The sequence below is a fragment of the Pagrus pagrus genome, assembly GCF_965226575.1.
Source record: "Pagrus pagrus genome assembly, chromosome: 11".
NCBI classification, from domain to species: domain Eukaryota; kingdom Metazoa; phylum Chordata; class Actinopteri; order Spariformes; family Sparidae; genus Pagrus; species Pagrus pagrus.
This window is the reverse complement of record NC_140195.1, coordinates 3,498,771-3,519,697: the sequence shown is the minus strand read 5'-3', so window position 1 is coordinate 3,519,697 and position 20,927 is coordinate 3,498,771. Positions and strand designations below refer to the sequence as shown.

General features: G+C 41.9%; 1 protein-coding gene across 1 annotated transcript in view; it reads right to left on the bottom strand.

The window, feature by feature from the left end:
• The window catches only part of LOC311265842 (XK-related protein 7-like), a 113,611-nt gene that overhangs the window by 5,983 nt on the left and 86,701 nt on the right, over positions 1-20,927 (bottom strand). Inside the window, exons 4-5 of the mRNA XM_084367878.1 lie at positions 4,783-4,982; positions 118-337 (exon numbers count right to left, since the gene is read on the bottom strand). Coding sequence (XP_084224004.1) covers positions 118-337; positions 4,783-4,982 — 420 coding nt within the window. The remainder of the gene's footprint in view (positions 1-117; positions 338-4,782; positions 4,983-20,927) is intronic.

Sequence of the window (20,927 nt, the reverse complement as noted above, 5' to 3'; positions counted from 1 at the left end):
GAATTAAGAGAAGGGATGTGGTGTTTTGTCTAGATACTTCATACATTTCTACAGTGTCAAATGCTAATCTTCTCATTATAAAACCAGAGCCTTTGCATCAGGTCACATATGGCGCACCAGTGGCTGACGATGAATATGCCAAAATAGAGCTGGAAGACAGAGGCGAAGAGGGCAAAGGCCACAGTTCTCGCCCCGATGGTGAAGAAGTGCCACAGCATCTGGGTGATGACGGCCTTGTAGGACATGGGCAGCTTGTCGTCGCGGGAGTCCCGCAGAACCTTCTGGTAGGAGGCGATCATCCAGGCCAAAGAGACCAGGGAGGCCGAGGCCGAGAGACCTGGAGAGACAGATGAAGAGAGAGAGAGAGAGAGAGAGAAACAAAATATATATAAGAGGTTGGGAAGGAAGAGACACAGAGAAAGACATCTGGCTAAGGAAAGGGAATAAATGAAGGAAGGAAAAGGAGATAAATGGCAGAAAAGCACAAAATCTAACCAATATTTCTCACTGTAATTCTTTCATGTTGGGCACAAAAGTCTCCAACGTTGAATTCACAGAAATACCAAGGATATATTTACAGTATAACAAGTTCATTATCAACCTTGAAAAAAGGTACTATGACAGAAGAAAAAAACCTCCGCCTACCACTTTTCTTGGAGCTTTGAACAACGGCACAACAACCATAACAACTGACCAAACCCCAATGAAGACTTGGAAATGTGGTCAGAAACATTTTTTTAAATCAAATGTTTGAGATAGTTTACAAATGGTGACACCACCACAAACATTTTGTCCATCATCATCAATCACAAACCATCTAAATGTTATGTTGTGTTGTATATTACAAAATGAGTTGGCTGATTCATGACTCTCAGTTATTAAATTATAAATGATGAAAAAGAAAAGGTTGGGAGGTCATCAAAAACATCTTATCAGATATCAATTTCAACGACAAGTACTAAAGTTGACAGATATTCATCAACACATCTTTTCCTGGACTAGAACAAACTGAACAACTGCCAAAATCACACAACGGGAAAATGACCTCAGCTATCTTTTAGTGCAATTAAGCTGGCATAATGTATCAAAATGAATGAATGATTACTCAATTGATGCTAAAATGCTGGTCTAGCATGTTAAAATGACTTACCAGTGGTAAATATAGAGTACCACCACAGCAAAGAAAACTATTAGCTACAAACACACTGAATAAGAGTTTTTTTCCTGAACCAGTTCCTACTGAAGTCAAATGATGATTAGCCTGCACACGTAACTGTGGAGCCTGCAGCGAGCGGCCCTGAGCACAGTTTAACACATTAAACATTCATGTGTGTTAATCATGCAGTCTTGTCTCAAATTAGCCATGAATCACACTGAGAGGGCATTAAAATTTGAGCAGAGAAAGAGCTGGGACGTCTTTTTAAGAGCTTCTAGATCTACGTTATTTCACGGAGAGAACTTGCTGGATTATATTTTTTTAATACTTTTATATAAGACATTTTTTTTTTATTGGTAGCAGACAATTTGTAGTGGCGTCAATGGCAATCAGCTGCTGTAGTCAACTTAAATTTAGACAGGTGCAACTGACACCATTGTCAGTCCTGATGGTAACCAGTGACCTTGCAGATGCTGACTTGTACTCTTATTACTGTGCATTAAGTTCAACCTTGAACATGATAGACCACTGCATTCTTGTTGACAGGGTGAGACACCGAGTAAGGGTTTTCTGGCAGAAAAAAAGAAAGTAAAAGTCTGTTTGAATAGGTGAACAGGTCCCTTCCTTGGCCAAAATTAGATTCGGGTGCCTCAAGAGTCAATTCCTGTTTTATTCTTGGCTATTTTTTGGCGCCATTTTATTCCATTTATTTTGTTATGCTGATGACAAACAGCTATTCCTTACAATAAAGCCCACTGATCTTGTTATGCTACATTTTTTGACAGTTCGACAGTTACGCTGGCTGGGCTTGGTTGGTGCAACTGATATAAAGTCCATTCTCTGCATGCAGCATAATCTGTTCCTCTGTTATCTATCTGTATTAGTATGTTCATGGTACCAAAACATTGCATAATTCACTCCTGCGGTTTCATGTTGTTGATGTCCTTAAAGCCCCAGAAGTTAGTCTCTTAAGTAAGTAATTACTTTGCCAATACTACATTCTGTCCTACAAAATATTGTGTCCCTAATGAGCGCAATAAAGAAGTGGATTAAGCTGTAGGAGATGTCGGAGGAGTTTCTCAGGATGTTTAAATAGAACATCCTTTAATTGATATATTTCTCTTTTTATATTCCTGAGTTTACAAGTTAATACAATGACACAATAAGCTTCCTGGAAAGCAGCTTAAGGAAACAAACCAAAGCAGCTATACAAGAAATAACCCCAAAACAAAGGGGATTATGGGTAGAAGGAGACAGATGCAGTTTGTTATGTTTGGCATGTTCGGTAAATCCCAGCATTTGGAGAAACTGGAACCAACGAGTGTTTGGGGATTTGTACTAAACAGATGACTTAAATGATTAATTGCCAGTGCCAATAGTTGTTTAAATTGATTGATTGGTTAATGGATTGATCAATGTGCCATATCAGCACTCAGGTGATTTAAGCAGTGTGGGAGAGTCTGTACTGTATAATGTATAATGCCTATTAACAGATGGTAGGCTGCCAACATAGACGATGTGTGTGTGTGTGTGTGTGTGTGTGTGTGTGTGTGTACTGGTAGTTGTATCTGTGTGAGGACCTGGAGAGAGAAAGCGGACAGTTTGCTAAGTGAGGACATTTTATCTGATCCTCACTCCTTCACAGGACAGTCTGAGGTCTACGACATGGTTTAGGGTTAACGTTAGAGTTATTTATAGGTTATGGTAAGCAGAGAGGAAATGTACTATGTCAGTGAAGATCCACACAAGTGTAGAAGTAGAAATATGTTTGTTTAAAGAGTAATTACACCCAAATAACACTTTTTTTAAAGTTCCCACGTGGGGGGAAAAGTAAGGGTCTCTAAAGTTTTTGAAAACAGACATGGATCATTGAAAGTGCCTGAATTTATATAGTTTGTTCAAGAAATTGAAGTTATTTCTTTGAACTTAATGTAAGTAAATAGGCTATATGTTCTGCTGTCTACATGTGTTTCCTGTACTTGCGTCGTTGTTTTACATGCCACCTGCCTCGAGAAAGTGTGTAAGTGAGTGGTTAAAGTCAAATAATACAGTTTGTGGCGAGCAAGAGAGAAAACTAATGTTAAGTAACGTTCATAGACCAGTTCTGGCCAAAATGACCCCCATGTCAATTGAAAGTTTCACAGTCCACAAAACAGTGTTGGAGCTTCACAGCGAAGTAGTGTTGCAGCATTCTCTGAACTACTGAAAAAAATAACCTAAAATGGCTCCATACAGCTCATCTGGCGTAATCTAATACTCTGGAAGCCCTAAGATCCCAAATTGATTTGATAAGACATTACTTACACCTTTTTTTTAAGCTGAAATCTTCACTGCAGCTGCTAAGCTAAAAGCGTTAGCGCACACCCTGTCAGAAGTTGGTGCACAAGCTTGTTTATTGGACTAGAAACACATGGAGGTGACTAGATAATGACTGAATTTTCAGTAAGGGAGCTGTTATTTCAAAGCCTGCTAGTTATTATTTCAGAAATTCTCAGCGTTGTAACAGTAATTAACCTAAATACGTGTCTCAAAAGTGTGCCATTATGTGTCCTTGTATTTAAGGAAATTAGGCCTGGAAAGGTCTGGGAACAGTCCTTGAATTTGATGTTTCAAAAGTTGTGGGAGCCATATATTTTTTTTTTTTTTAAACTTCCATCTGCCGTAGTAGCCGTCATGCCAGGTGCTCTGATGACCAGCACTGCTGCCGAGCTACACTGAGCTGGTATGATCAGTCAGCGTCTCCTCCTAGAATGTAACAGGGGAATAATTTATAAATTTGGGAATCCACATCACTTAGTTTGAGCTTTTCTGTGTGTTTTTGTAGGTTTCGTGTGTGTTCTGGGACTGTGTGTTTTGTACGACTCAAATATGTGTCTGACACTTGACTTCTGCACTGCCAGGTGTGTGTGAATGCTGAGAGTGTACAGTGTGTGTGTGTGTGTGTGTGTGTGTGCATCTGAGGGTGAGAAAGAGAGAGAGAGTGAGAGAGTGTGTTTTGTTTTATTCATCAAAGGCCAATCTGCTTCTTGTAAGAGGCACATGAATAAAGCATAGAGTCTCCTACTGATATCTGTCCTCTCTCTCTCTCTCTCTCTCTCTCTCTCACACACACACACACACACACACACACACACTCCATTCATTAAACCGTACTCTCCCTCGCTGCAGAAGCCTTTGTAGCGATCAGAAATGGCAGATAAAATCTAATAAAGTAAGTCCAATAAAGGAGATAACCATCAGTTTTCTGAAAGGATAATTCAGTCTTATTACAACTTGCTCTCATTTTCATAATTTTCATCAGTAATAGGAACATTTTCCTGAAAAAAACCTTTCACTGCTTCAATCTGGAAACATGGTGACATCACTGAAAAGAAATCGGACTGCTCAACTGTGCTAACACACAGTTTTAGTTTGCAATGATGGATTATTACAACATTTCAGGATTTGAACCTCCACATAAAGTGTTTTAAACAATCTGAGCTAGATTAGCTGATCTGACGTCATTATAGGGACATTGCCGTGTCCCAAATTCTTGGTGAGATACAGTTTTATCTCAGCAATCAAAGGCGATCTGCCAGTCAAACTTTACTAACTGCTCTCCCTGACGTGTCACACTTGTCGCTCACCCTGCAGAGGGAGGACGTCGTTCCCGTGGATCATGATGCTCAGCTGGAGGACGAGCTGCGGAGCCGACTTCAGGAAGGCTTCCAGGAGGCGGAGCATGGTGATGTCAGCGCTCTCAAACATCAGTCGCCAGTGGAAGTGGCGACGGGGCCCGTTGCTGTGCCAACGGCTCTGGGCGCCCAGGTAGAGGGCGTGGATGTACCTGAGGGCGAGAAACAGAAACAGGTTGAGAATAGTGGTTAATCATCAGCAAATAGTGGAATCCTGCACATTGTTCGTTGTTCATTTTCCGTTGTAGTGCATTTGCAAACATATCTCAAAATGATGGCAATCTGCAACAGGTGATCGAAGTGAAAAACCTCTGGAAATATGCATCTTATATGCATCTGGCCCATCCGTCTGCCCAAAAGTCTAAAAACTCGGAACATACGTCACATGTGCGTGCCCACATCTGAATTCAACATGACTGGGGGTGGGTGTGGCCAGGGGACTCCATAGCGCCACCTAATGTCGCTGTGTCCCCGTGACAACTTTCTCGGATTGTCGTGAAATTCGCAGGAGTCATGGCTCTCAAGGATTTAGGCAGGAATGATTTTTGTCGGAATTTTTGCTGCAACAGGAAGTTGGCCATCTTGAATGGCGTGCGGCAATTTTCATTTTTCCGACGCTGTATTCAGGACTTTAGGATGTTCGCAGACTCACCAAATTTGGCCTGTAGCTCCTTACCCATGAGTACGTTAATTCGATACCACAACTGCCCTCATGCGCAGCACGATAGCTCAGTAGCGCCCCCTAACGCCCCCTTATGGCTTTTCCCATTCATTTTTTTTTCATTTCTACGCCTCGTACTTTATTTAACTAGTCCTACAGATTTAACGCCACAGACTTCACACTCACTAAGTATCATCTTGAGACCTTGATGATGACACCTTGTCAAAAGCTTTTGCCTCCGATATACACATGTATCATGACCAGACGCACAAAATACCCCTCGGCACCGAAACCCTCAGTCCAACAGGAAGTCGCCCGCTTTGGTTCACAGCGGCCATTTTGTCAAACTTGAAGCCCCGCCTCCTACATGCACATACAAAACGAATGTCGGCACGCTTAAGTATCATGACCAAACGCACAAAAAAGCCTCTTGGACCCACAACCTCAGTCCAACGGGAAGTTTGCCATTTTGGTTCAAAGTTGAGATGTTGCCGCCATTTCCACCCATTTCCATGGCTCGTACTTTAATTAACTTGCCCTACAGATTTAACGCCACAGACTTCACAGTCACTAAGACTCATCCTCATACCTTGATGATGAAAAGTGGTAAAAAGCTTTCGCCTACGTTATTCCTGGTGGGCATGACAGTCTGAACTTTCAATGCTTGGCCACTGTAAGAGCCACGTCAATGTGTGGTGTGTGTTGGACACAAACTGTCCACTATGTGGCTACGTTGTGTTGTGGGTCAGCCTGATATCAATCAATCAGATGTCATTTATATCGCACATTTAATACAAATACAATGTAGCACAAAGAGCTTCACACAATAAAAGCAAGCACAACAAAACAGAAGTGAAACCAAAAGACACACACACACACACTTTCTCTCACACATAACACATACATGCATTTCTGACAGAAGCTTACTGAGGCGCTATCTTTCGCTCAGCTATGTGCTGTGACGACAAACATCATCCAATTTACATGACATTCACAGGCTGTTTTCTCCAAATCATACATTGCAACATGACATATAATTGATGGGTGAGCTCTAGGGCCACATAGTGGACAAACTTGCCCTCTGCATCTGCCCTCCGACGGCGCCACGGCCCAACGTACATGGGGGGGCGAGGGCCCGTTCATCGCTGATTGCAGCTTTAATTCTTCTTACGTTGCAGATTTATGTCTTTTCTCTTTTCCCAGTAACATAACGTGTGCACACTTCCATAAAAAGTATGCTTTTTGTACATATAGGGAGTCATCATTTATTCAAAAGTAAAAACAACAGGATGAACAGAAGCCTTGAGGCTTTTTCTTTACACTGAGGGGTTTGTATATGAGGTACATCAATAATACTGAAAACGCTCAGTTTCACTGGTGTAAACACAAACAGGTATAACAGTGTAACAATCTAAATGACAGCCTCCAGGAGAAAATATGAACCACGCTGCTCTCCTGGGAGGAAAAAAAACACCATAGAGTGTTTTGTGTTTCTCCAGGGAAACATCGCTGCCCTCAGCTGTCACCGTTCAACTCTGATGTGCTTTTATTTTGATGTTTTTTTGGTGTTGGTCACCAGGTTGCAGCGGGTCAACCGGTACACGATGGAGAGTAGCTTTGTGTTTTTTGACAAAATATTGATGTGAGGGGAGGAGGGCAGGGCTGCTCTCTCCTGCCGGTGCAGCATGAGGTCTGCATTAAAAACACATCGCTGTCAGTGAGGACCAGGAGTCGACTTTGATAGAAAAACACAAGGTAGCTGTTTGGAAACACAGGTATTATGACTTGGGGAAAAGTGTTAGAAGGCAGGTGTTGTTTCAGGCTGATGGTGAACAAACGACACAACGCTTGCTGTAGATTTGTGACCAGTGTTTTCTTGTATTACAAAAGTTACTACTAATTAATGAAACAAATGGTTTACAGCTTAATACAATATCGTGTACATACGAAAGTGTTGTCCAGTTTCATTTTTTCCTCGTTCTTTTTTCAGGCCATTATCATTCAACTAAACTTCTTGAAACAGGTTGAAATTCTCACCGAACCTGCAGATTTTTCAAAAAACTTTTTGTTTAATGACAGTTTTGAGAAGCTTTTAAACGCCAGTGACTAAAGACATCTGCCACAAAAACACAAATTCTCTCAAACACTGGATTCGTTCATCTCTTCAGGTCTCTCAAAATCCCTTCAAATAGGAAAGGAAACAAAAAAGGAAAATTGCTTCTAACTCCAATGAGGTAATGATCTTTGATGACGGGTCATCAAGTGCACTGACATCGGCGGTGATGGTGTTTCTGACACAACCAGGACCATCACTGCAACCGACCAATCATGCTTTAATGGATAGCTTTGCGACTCGGGGAGTAGACCGGTAAAGAAAACAAACATGGCAGAAGTACCTTTCCAAGCTTGTGTGCAACATTCTGAAAGGATCTATTTGAACCCAAACCATGTCTTCTTAAATTTAACCAAACAGAAACAGAAAACTGAGAAGAAACGGAAAATAACACGTGCAAAACTTCTAAAACGCGCTCAACCACAAGGTCTGCAGTTTTCATCGCTGTTTCGTAAATTTAATTTAATGAAAAAAAAACATCAATTACTATGTTCTCAGAATAACACCAGGAAGGACTGATGCATCATGGGAGAAGAGGATGGCAGATAGTTGTAGTGGTACAACAGGACAGACAGGTTGTGGAGGAGAAATGAAGCTCGCTGGAGGAAAAGTGAGACGACACTCACTTCCTGTGCTTCTGCATCCCCAAGCAGATTTTAAATAGAGGGGTAAAAATAACCCACAGTGCACGCACGCACACACACACACACACACACACACACACACACACACACACACACGTCAGCATATATGATGATGTTCAAGCCTGCAAAATACAGACAAGCATGGATACACATGTGTATGTAGTTGACACACACACACACACACACACACCTAAACACACATTTGAAATGTCTCACATGCACACACACACACACACACACACACACACTGACAGACAGGCAGGGAGGCCAACGATGCAGCCTGGAAATCTGTAGCTCTGCAAATTATTTGCTGTCCAAGCACTGCTGGCACTCTTCCATTCAATCTCTATGTCTCTCTGTCTCTCTCTCCATCTCCACCTCTGTAATGCTCCCATTCTTCTGTCTCTGTCTCTGTGTCTCTGTCTCTCTCTGTCCTTTTATCTCTTTTATATCTGATCTCTGCATTTATCGGTCACCGTCGTGCCCTTTCCTGCTGCCTTTGTTCCTTTGTGTAGGCGGTGTTGGTGGGTCAGTGGGTCCACCACTTTGGTTCAGACTGAAATAACTCAATGACTGTTTGATGGTTTGGCGTCACAGACATGTTACCTTCAGGATGATTTAAGAATCTGTTCAAAACTTTGAATAAGATACCCACAGAACTAATGTCATTGATACTAGCATGCTAACAGGCTAAACTAAGACAGTGATCATAGATGAGAGCAGCCCATCTGGGTACACTATCGTGACCCCGCCCCTTTTTGGGAGTAAAGGCAGATGCCCACTTTGACTGGCTGTAAATGGAAATGTTGAGGTCTTTGCTAATTAAATAGCATGAAATAAGAATAACGTATTGATTTTTAGGAGCCCAAATCCTGTGGCTAGTCAGGCAAACAATTATGTTGTGTTGCTGTGACGACCTTGCTCAGGTAATGTATTTCTGTCGTTAAGACATTTTGTCCAAAGAGACGTTACTGTGAACTAATTATATTCCTTTATGCTGTTTAGAAGGTTCATTATTCAGCTCAATTTATGAATTATTAATGTAAAAACATCCTCTGCTCCTGGGGGGTCTTTCCAGTGAACAGACCGTGAAACCAAACTCCATTCAAAAAGCAAGTGTTTTATGGCTGAACCATGATTTTTCACAGTAAAAGCTGTAGTTACACCATCACAGATACTCTTCTGATTGGCTTGGATCTATAGGCACAATCAGCACACGTCATTTACTCACATCACTAACTGTCACAGTGTTTCCCACAGACTGGCCAGTTTCCATGTTTACCATTTTCAAACTCTCTGCAGAAAACACAGATATCTTGTCTCTCACAGTCTCACTGCTCTCATCTATGGCTAACATACTATGCTAAGGTTAGCATTTAGCTCAAATCATCACTTTCAGAGCTGCTAGCATCGCGTTTCTTCCCTCATCATCTCTTTTCTGCTTCTTTCTGCCTTCTTGCAATTCATCTGTTTTCTTTCTCCTTTCTCTCGCACTTCTCATCTCACTCGTGTCTCTTTCATCCTCCACCTTTCCTTCAGCGGTTTCTCTCTCTCGATCCATCTTCATCGCTCTCTTTTTGTGTCTCTTTCCCTCTTTTTCTGCCTCCTTTGCTCTGCTTGTTATCTCTCATTTTGTTTCTCTCTCAATCCAATTTCATGCAGCTATTGTCTTTCTCTCTCATTTCTTTCTCTCCCTCTCTCCATCCAATTTATTTTGCTCTTCCCTCAGGCGTTCTCTCTGCCTCCAGCTTCCAATCTATCAAATCTATATGAATCCTCTCCTCCTGCACCTCCTCTACTCCTACCTACCTCCATTACTCCTCTTTTCTCCTCCCCTGTGTTCTTTCTACTCCTCTTTATCCTCTTCCCTCTCTCCTCCCACTGGTCCTTCTCTCTTTGCCTCTGCTCTCCGCCAGAAACTCTACTATCTGCAAGGCCACAGTTGGACCGCTGAGACCCTGAGCATTTGTAGAAAGAGCTTGTGTGTGTGTGTGTGTGTGTGTGTGTGTGTGTGTGTGTGGTGTGTGTGTGTAGTCTTAGAGAATTGCTGCCAAGTGTGATGGTGAGCCAAGAATGAACCCAAGGAGAGAGACTCACACACAGAGAAATTAAACTGTTACACACACTTCATTTAAACCTCTTTTAAGTGAATATTACAGGTCAGCGGCTGAAACGCAGCGAACAGCAGAAAAAAAAAAAAACAGGAGGCAGAAACTTATAATTTAACTGAAGTCACCAGAAGTAGCAGCAACATGAGCGCAGACCAGTCAGGAAGCGTGTCCCCAAAACCGAAACAACTTGCAGGATTACTTCAGAGAATGAAGCACTGGAATGTAACTAAATACATTCACTCACTCAAGTACTCGGCTGAAGTACAAATCTGAGGTACTTGTACCATAATATTTCTTCTTAGGCCAATCCATACTTCTACCGCTCTACATGTCAGAAGAAAGTGTTGCACTTTTTACTCACTACAACTATTTTACAGCTTTATTTTACACATCTGTGCACACAAAACGTGCAAAGTGCAGCTAAAACAATAAGCCAACTAGTTGATTCACTGAAAAATATTATGATAATCACAAAAATGTCTAAATGCCAAGGTTCCAGCTTTACGAGTATCACATTTCTTTTTTCTTTTCAATTGAATTATCTAAGTATTTTGCGGGTTTCGAGATCTGGTTGAACGAAACAAACTTTGGGCTCTGTATCACTATTTTCAGAAGTTTTAAAAACAAAACAATCAGCTGATGAAAGGAGAAAATAATGAATCCATAATAAAAACCAGCATTACTACCTCGTGGTTGTAAAGCCTCTGCGCACCAGTCAAGTTGCTGTTCCTGAGCTGTGGCGTTGTATCATGAGCACAACATTTTTTTGCAGAATGTAACTTTCATCATTTTATCCTATTAGACATCTGTATGTCACATTTTATTATACTTATTGAATGAATTCTTGAGTTATGGCTAAAAATGTGACGAATAACGGACAGATGGACCTGGACACATAATGCTGTTGCTGTCGCCGGTGTGGAGGTTTAATAATAACAATTATATGCCATTTTATGCAAAATTAATACAAATTAGCTCAACCAACTACACCAGTAAAATCCTGCATTTGTATTAAAGAATTAGTGCAATGATCTCACAATTACACAACAAAATATACAGATAAAAGTTTGTTTTAGAGACTCAGACTTATTTCCTCTGATAGCAAAGCTCGGTTAATTTAAGTTTCCAGCGTGGACTCGAGAAGAGACAGAAGACGACTGTCCGAGGATCTCAGTGTTCACAGGATCATAAGGGATTGAAGGGTCTGAAATATAATCTGGAGGCCACAACGAGCTTTAAAGATGATCAATAGGATCGTAAAATCGATTCTAAAACAAAAAGGGAGCCAGTGACATGATCAAACTCCTCAGTTCTGGTTAAAAATAAAAAAAGACGTCATCATGTGGCTGTAAATGTTTTGATAATTAACCTCCTCTCAGACTGTCTGACACTCAGAGTTGCATAATGACTTGTGGGCATTTCTGTTTTTACATTATTGTCACCGCTATGACATCAATGCGCTGCAGATCTCGCATCATTACGGCTCATTGAGTCGAAATTGATCAGCGAACACAGCGAGAGGCAATAAAGAAAGGTCAGGAAACAGATTTTAGCGTCAGTCGTAATTAATGATTTGTTTACCTGAAGGAACAAATGAGACTAATAATAACTCTGATGATAATAGAGGCAGATAGGAGGCCTGTTAATGTTCAATCACTCAATCATTTCCTGACCATTAATTTTCATATCCGCCACTCAGTAGACTAACGACTTCTCCGTATGTTTTCTGATGTCATAACTCTGCCTCTTAACGGCGGTGACATCACGGTGATGTCAGGCCACGACTGTAAATCCTCCATCGACGAGAGAAAAGGAGAGCGGGGGGGAGAAAACAAGCGTTTATTAATAACTCGCCCCTGCAGTTGATCAAAGACTCGACTGGAGTTTTTGACCCGCCCCCTCGTCAGTCTCCACGGCGACAGATTGGTACCAGCACCAGGCTTTTAACGAGCGGCTGATCTATTAGCTTGACTCACAGGCACAGCAAATTTTCTATATATCCTGCAAATCGTTCAGCTGTTAACAGCAGACACACACACACACACACACACACACACACACACACACACACACACACAGCTCTTTAACCTTCATCACTTGTCTGAAGAGACTCTCAACCTGCCCATTATCACGCCAGCAATCAGTGGCATTTATTGCCTCTGTGTGTGTGAGTGTGTGTGTGTGTGTGTGTGAGTGAGTGCGTACATACATACACACTCATGATCAAATGTCTCTTATGAAACACATTGTGCTGCTTCTCACTTGTGATTGGTTGACTCACATCGGAGCTGTTGTGCAATAACTGAGAAATGTATAAAGAAAGATGGCGATGTTCCAGACCGACAGGAGGAAGTTGGTTTTCGTTTGACTTCCTGTGACCAGCAGCTCACTGGGGGGTTATTTTACGCTCTGCTCAGGCTGCTGCTGCTGCTAAAGTTTTGTAACTCATATTAAAGATGCACAAATGTCATCCTTTCGCCACCATCCTGTTTGAGCTGCCAAATTTATGTTCAAATTTGTATGTGTGTTTTCTATAATATGTGTCATATTGCATTGGAAGTGGTTTGGATGGCAGTGGTGTTAGAGCAGGGTGGGATCAATCCCCCAGGAAGAGCACCAGGATTTCAAATCCACTTTTATAGTGGCCAAGCCGTGTAATCGTGTCACCTGATGCACTGGGGCCTAAGAAGACTTTTTCCCATAAGCTTACATTGTAAAAGCAGGGCTGCGTTTAAAATTTGAATCATTCAGCCCAATAACATTTGGAAAAGGTCTTGCAGAGCCGCAAGATTCAATCATTTTATCTCTATTCCAGTTAGCTGGGTGCTAAACTGAAAGTTAGCCGACTCTGAACAAGAACCCACATCAGCTTTCCTGCTCAAGTCTCCTCCTTATCACGTCTTGTCCTGCACCACAGCTTGTTGAACAAGTGACCAAACAAGTGCACTGCTAACGTCAGTCTGCAGGGTAGATATTCTTTGTCACGATTTGCAGTCGTGCATCAAAGACTCCATAATAAAAGCTGCTGTATTGCTCCTGAATAGCTTAAACTTATCCCTCAGAACAGATTTACAAGGCGTAGAGGCTGAAATCTCCCGCTATGAAATGACGACCCTTCAGACTGACGGTGTTCACATAAACGGATGCGTACATTCTTCGAGTACATCTCAGAGCTGTACTTTATTACTTTTACTTGAGTAAAGAAGTTGAATCAGTCATTCTACTTTTACCAGAGTCTTTTTTTAAGTACCTGTACTTCTACTTGAGGAAAGGATCTGTGGACTTTTGCCACCTCTGTTCAAAACCCTGGGTTTGAAGTGTGGAGGACCGAACACTCGGCCTGACCCCTCTATCCCAACCAGAACTGGGACATCCTTCTCCCAAAGGGTGAACATGCAAAGCGGAGGGGCAGGACTCAGTGGTAAGGCCAGTATTGGGACCAGGTGTTGAGTGTAAAATATGGTGTTGGGACACACCATCACACACTTTGTGATAAACACATCCACCAGAGCCGATGATCCACAGGGATGCATGAATATTTCAAGTAATTAACATCAGCTTTGAACGAGAGAGGAGCAGTTTATATCGATTCAAGTTTCACTTTGTCTCGACGATGTGTCTCCTGTATGCACCGAACACACCGAGCGCTGTGAGCAAAACAACAACAACAGAATTTAATTCAGACAAATTATCCAAATCTACGATGTCTTAATTAGTGGGACTGGGACTCGGCTGCAGAACTCACTTTCTGATTTACGTTAACCTATAAACTGTTAAACCCAAAGCAGCTTTAGAAGTGCAGCGGGGCTACGGAGACGCACAGGCGAACGTCACTGCGTCGGCATCATGGCAGAGCGTGAGCAGTCGTCCCCCACCACCACCACCACCACCACCACCACCCCCCGCCCAGCAGAGATGAAAAGCCCCCTGCAGTGGGTGGATGGAGGTTAGAACAGTCAACCTCCTGCTAGTCTGTGAATAATGCAGCTGTCAAAAAGCTCAAAATTAAACACATTGAATACACGCAGGACAGCCGTGGGCACTGCAGCACACACACACACACACATCGGCAGACATCTATGTACACTGCATACACACAAGCAGGAAAACACACACACACGCAGCCAACTATAATCCCATACAGGCCCATTTACACACGGAGGAAAATAAACATACAGTACTAAAGTGGTGCTGTAAAACCCAATTCAAAGATAAAAACACTTTTAACTTCATTTCCTGGATCAACAAGATGAGAATCAGGATTTTAAGAATTCATCTCTGATTTAATGTCATCAACAGATTTAAAACTTCATGTTAAGAGTCCGTCTAACAGAACTTCATGCTTTTCTTGATTCAAGAACAACACGTCAATTAATGCAACAACTAATCATCATCATGATATCTGAGTTATTAGATGTTGATGTCTTGTTCAAGTTAAAGGGACAAAAAACCCAAAAAACTGACGGCCCGGTTGCCAGAACACTTAACATTTCTGCAAACCACTGATCCGTTTCACATTTATACATGTTATACGCGGGCTACCGCATTTCTACAACATGTGTCATCATGTTCACATTAAATGTTTATGACCTGACTTTCATATAACGGATGGTGATGGTGGAAACCACTGAATGTTTTTATGGAGGTCTCAGGACAATTTCCAGCTGTTTGTGACACCAACGCCGGGTATTTTAACCCTGACCCAGTGGACTCTGTGCCTAAACCTGACTAGATCATAAGCAAAGCATTGAACCTAAAGAAACATAAAGTTGCTACATAAAGAAATGCAAAAGTTCAACATATCCATGGTTTGCAGAAACGTACGTTGCCAATATTTATTCTTACGCTTGGGTTGAATCATAATTAACTAAACATGACTTTTTTATGACTTCATCATGTTTGTGGTCGCTCAAATGAAGTGGTGACCTAGTGAAATCCTGTATATTAACCATTTGTTGCTTGACTGATGTTTAAATGTTTTATTTTCCAAACTAAATAATTGATCATTTTTCCCAAAATGCCCTAAGCAAACAGAAGTACGATCAGTTCGTCAAAATAAAAGCCTGCTATTCATGTTTTTATGTGCACATCTTCTTAATATTGCTCCATGGACGAGTTAGCAGTAATACATATGCAAGACAAGACTTTCGAAATAAAGCTCGCTGACAAACAGTTCACATAGTTTGACATATTTTGACATTTGGACTGTTGAAGGTATGATTTGGTTAAGTTTAGGAAAATGTCACACTTTGGGATAATTTCACTAACTGAAATAACTGAATTGTTGTTGGTGGAGTTGCATTGTGGGTATTGTAAGCAGCAAGTTTTAACAAGGAAGAAATATGTGTGGGAAAAAAGATGATATTTTTGATTCTGCTGCGTCCAAAAACGGTGGTTTACTAAAGACTTTTAGAAATTGGAGATAATTTGAATTTTTGGCTAACCTGTAATTACCACGAGTGGCCACTGAGGTCACTGTTTGGCAGCAGATATGCTGGATGCAGATGCAGCGTGAGGTCAGGAAGTGTTACTGATGTGAACCTGTCAGTGACACAAATACATTCAGCTCCTCACAGGCTGTGACCGGTCCTGTTGGGTTGAATTCTGCATATCACGACCCGAGTTCAGACTGATGTGGAGCCAAAGAGGACTACAAAGCGTGGATCAGATATCCAGTTCACGGGATCCTCTGTTTTTTTTTTTTCCGGAGGATTTAGATCGGCCCATAGATCTGCAGCGAGGGTTGAGCCACAAACAGTGAGTGAGTGTTTGTGTGGAAGCCCACACAGAGCAGAAATAATGTCTCCTCTCTGTCTGTGTAGAGCTCAGCTGTCAACACCGACCTACTTAGACCGCCACACTGAGAAAAACCCAGCGCAGAGAGAGGAGGATTATGGGAGAGTGTAAAGGAAGGATAGAACGAGAAAAATGAGACGAAGAAAAAGCAGAAGGGAAAGAAAAACAGGAGAAGAAGAAGAGGAAGGTTAGGAGATAATGTGTGAGGGAAGAGAAAGAAAAGAAGAAGGAAAAATACAAAAAGGAGAACGTGAGAGAGTGAAAGTGACACAAGGAAGGACATGATGTTTGTGTGTATTTGAATGTGTGCATTCATGTGTGTGTGTGTGTGTGTGTGTGTGTGTGTGTGTGTGTGTGTGTGTGTGTGTGTCTGTACAACAGAGGTGAACGACCATTGATCGCTGCTGCCGAAGCTGCCGAGCTGCTGATCAGATAAGATCACGCCGAGCGCTGGAGTGTTTAATTGGGAATTGTTTGTGTGTGTGTGTGTGTGTGTGTGTGAAGCGGGTGATGTTATCACTTAACTCAAGGGCTCAAGTTTGATCTTTTATCTCTCTCTCTCTCTCTCTCACACACATCCGTCATTCAGGAGTTGCAAAATCCAGAGGCGTCGCTCTGCTGTGTAACGACTTCAAGGAGAAAACGAGGAGGAAACAGGAGCAGAGGGGAGGAGAGGGAGAGGAAAAGTAATCGCGAGAGGTTAATGAGGAGGAAAGAAAGCAGAATGTGGAAAAAGATGAGGAGAGGAAAATAAAAAAAAGGGGAGAGGAAGTGATATAAAAGAGGAAAACAGGGAGGGGAGATCAGAGATAAGAAGGGAAAGGAAGAAAGGACGGGAATAAAAAGGAGGAAGGTGAGGGAGAGAATGGAAATGAGGAAATGGGATTGGAAGAGAGAGAACATGAGAAAATACAAAACTGAAAGAGTGAAAAATGAAGGGAAAGAGAAATGAAATGAAGCTGAAGTGAAGAAAAAGAAAATCGATCAAAGGAGAGAAAAGGGAAAAGAAAAGGAAATCAAAATGAAGGAAAGGAAAAGGAAACAAAAGAGGGATGGAGAAGGAGGGGAAACAAGACTGAAGAGGGAAGAAAAGTAGAGAAATGAACCAGAAGAAAAGAAAGGATGGAAAAAGCAGAAACAAAAGTAAAACGTTGAAGGGAAAAACGCTCAAGAGAGGAAAGTAGAAAGGAAAAGGAAAGGAAAAAGAGATGGAGAAGGAGGGGAAACGAGACTGAAGAGGAAAAGGAAAAAGAAAAGGAAATGAAGTGAAAGAAAGAAAGAAAGAAAGAAAGAAACAGATACAAGGCTTAAGAGAGGAAAGAGTAAAGAAAAAACCTGAGTAGAAACCTGAAGTGTGAGACCAAAAAAAGAGAAGATGAGGAGGGAGGAGAAAAGGGATGAGGAGGTAAGGAAGTGAGGATAAACAAAAGGGTGAGGAGGTGATAAAGAGAGGTGAAGATGAGCAGATGGGGAGAGAGGGGGGGAGAGGAAAAGGAGGGGAAGAGGTGAGGTGAGGAGATTTATGGCGTGAAGAAAAGGTAATGAAGGGAGAGAAGAAAAGGTAATGGAGGGAGAGAAGAAAAGAGGAATGGAGGAGGAGATGATCGGTGAGCCGCTGCCTTCGCTGATCAATCACTGTTTATGGAACAATCAGAGAGGGGGAGAGAGGGAGAGAGGGAGGATGGATGGATGAGAGGGGGAGATATTTATTACACAGAGAAATAAATGATAATGGAGCAGTGAGAGAGAGATGGATGCTCCGAGTCAAACTCTCACTTCTTCCCGTCTTTTACTTTCTGTATTCGGCTTCTTTTTGTCCGTTTCTTTTCTGACTTCCTCGTCTCTCTTTCGGCCTTTCAGGAGCTCTGACCTGAATGATGACGCCACCTTTTCCCCCTGAGAGCAAGTGAGCCAATCACAGCAGGTGGGACTAAAAGAAAACATGGAGGCATCATCTTCCTTTTCCAGTCTGGATGAAGTTGATGAAATGCTACAGATTGTTGGATACCAAGACTCTTTAGTTATTGTCCTCAGTGACTTTAAAAGGTCCGGTCTGTCAGATTTAGGGGATGTAGGAGGAATGAAACAGGCAAAATGTTTTTATTTGTGTAAAATCAGCTGAAACTAAGAAGCGTCTGTAACCTTAGATTGTGACTTTTGTTCCTACACAAGGAGGGAGTCCTCTTCCATGTTGCACTATCAGTAGGTGATTTGAGAAGGAACGCCATCCCCCTCGATCAGCTGCCATCCTTCTAAATCCTCCCTGAGTTCACTAATACCTGGACAGCTGTCAGGGTCCAGACCCAGACGCCGTCCGATCCGAACCCAGACCTTTAACCCACTGAGAAAAAACACATCCGTCAATTTGACGTCTACGCCAACATTTAAAAGACTTCCACTGGAGATCCAGAATGAAAGTTCTCTTGAGTGGCGTCCTTCACGCGGTTCAAAATTAAAGTTTTAACAATGTATTCTTTGAGACATCGTTTCAACTCCAGTCGCTGCTGCATGGAGTAAAATTTGGCCGTGATAAAAACTTTAATTATGAACAACAAGAAGTTCTTCAGACGTCTGTAACTGGAGTTGAAAAGACGTCTAGATGTCAACAGTGAACGCTGGAGAGACGTCTCAAAAAGACGGCACGCAAACTTTCTTCTTCAAACTCTCCACCAGGAGTCGACAGAGACGTTGGATTGACGTTGATTGACGTTCGAGGACTCTTTCATTTGTGTAGCCGGCAGCTGAAGAAACTCACACAAACCAACTGCATGTGTTGTAAATCTCACGTGATGCTACTCTGTCAGGCAATGATCACTGGAATCCATTCAAAGATTATTCAAAGATCTGCTGATTGTATGACCTGTAGCATATAGCAGCACAAGCTAATACTGACCTTATGTGGAAAACACTGTGTAACACATGTTTGACTGGAGCCTGGTGATTACCTGGCGTTACTTCCAGGCGTGGGTAAAGAAAACGAACAAGCCATACTCACATAAATATCCAATTTTTCTAGATTAATGGCTATTAGAATATTTGAACATCATCATCAACCATCCGTACTACTCAGCCAATCAAATCTGTGTATTGCCTTATGAATTGTGATTCGACAGGTGCACAGACAAGAGATAAGACGAGAGACAACAGTGGAGGAAAAGGGAACAGCAAAGCCAGAGCTTTAAATCGAGAATGAGCTGAATGGACTCATATCGGAGGCAGTGGTGATTATTGAAGGAGGTCATGAGAAGCACCGAGCATGTTTGGAGCAAACAAAATCAAGTTAGACGTCGTGATATTCTGAAACAACAAGGTCTGTGGATTATCTTGAGTAACCGGGTCATGATTTCTGGAAAGAGACATCACTTTTTCGGTGCTTTGAGCCCCGCCAGCCGAGTGACATCATGTCCCATCATATTTGAGAGACGGCAAACTCTCCCCCCTCTCCCTCCTCCTTTCCAAGCTTTTCCGGCTGTTGAGTCCTTCCTCGCTCTAATCTCCTCTCCCCTCTCCACCTCCTCCTCTCCCCTCTCCACCTCCTCCTCTCCCCTCTTCTCCTCACTATGTCTCCGCAGATTTTTGAAGGTCATTACTTTCAGAACATTTAATCACAGTAGGAAGCTGAGTTTCTGCTCGGGCCTCCTGTGGTTACGGGTCAGCCCCCCCAAAATATTAAAAAAAGTCGTTCCCAGTTTTCACCAGATGAAAACGTCTGCAGCCGACGGTTCGATTCCTCCTGCAGCTCGATGAGATTGATTAAAAATGGTCTTTTTATCGCATTTATCAAAACGCTGATTGAACATGAAAAGAGCAGGAGTGGAACAGAAGAAATTAAATTAATCTCACAAGGGCCCAAAAGAATTAAAAAAGATAAAACATTAAATTAAGAGGGAGGGGAGTGAGAAAGAAAGAAGAATTACTTCAAATAAAAAAGTCTTGTGAAAAGATTTGAAACTCTAACGCTCGTACGTCTTCCCCCTAATGCTGAAGCTGTTGTGTAATCTTATTTATACTCTGTTTTTCTTGGCTCTATCTCAGTTCTTCTGTGGCCCAGTTTCCTCCAAAACAAAACAAACACACGCTGCATCACTCCACGGAGAGATTTCACCTGGAAGCACCTGAACTCTGTTACAGAATCAGTTATTTGTGATGCTTCTCGCTCGTCTGCGTCATTTTGGGGTTGAACGCCGGTGGTATTAAGACGTCTCCAGCGGCGAGCATTTGTGACGGCAGAAGATGTTTCATGGGAAGGAAATGTTCTTCACATCAACACTAAATGTTTTGTTTTCAGAGTAAAAGAACAAAAGCTGCTTATTTTGTCCAGCAACAGAAAAATGAAAACACAAAAAAAACAAGTTTTAGCATCTTGTCACGACATCGAGGAGAGTTTGGAGACGAAATCATTAAAAAGCTTTTCAGGGCTGTTGAGTCTAATTTTCTGTTTCTCTGCCGGTGATAAATGGGATACTTTCACTGTCAGTCACTGACACACAGACTACAATACAGCACTTATGAGTGAAACACTGAATGTTGTGTTTTTTTCCTGCAAAACGTCAAGAATTTCATAAAGCTGCAGGTGCTGAAGGTCGAGGGTTTGTTAGCAACAATCAAACCAGCGATGGTTATTATTATTATCAACTTCATCATTTGAGTTATGCCTGAATTTTGTCTTGAAATGTTGTTTAACTGTTGAATTTCACTTGATTTTACATAAAAATAATAATAATGAACTCAATTTGTGTTTTTTTAAAAAGTGTAATTCATGTTTTATTGTA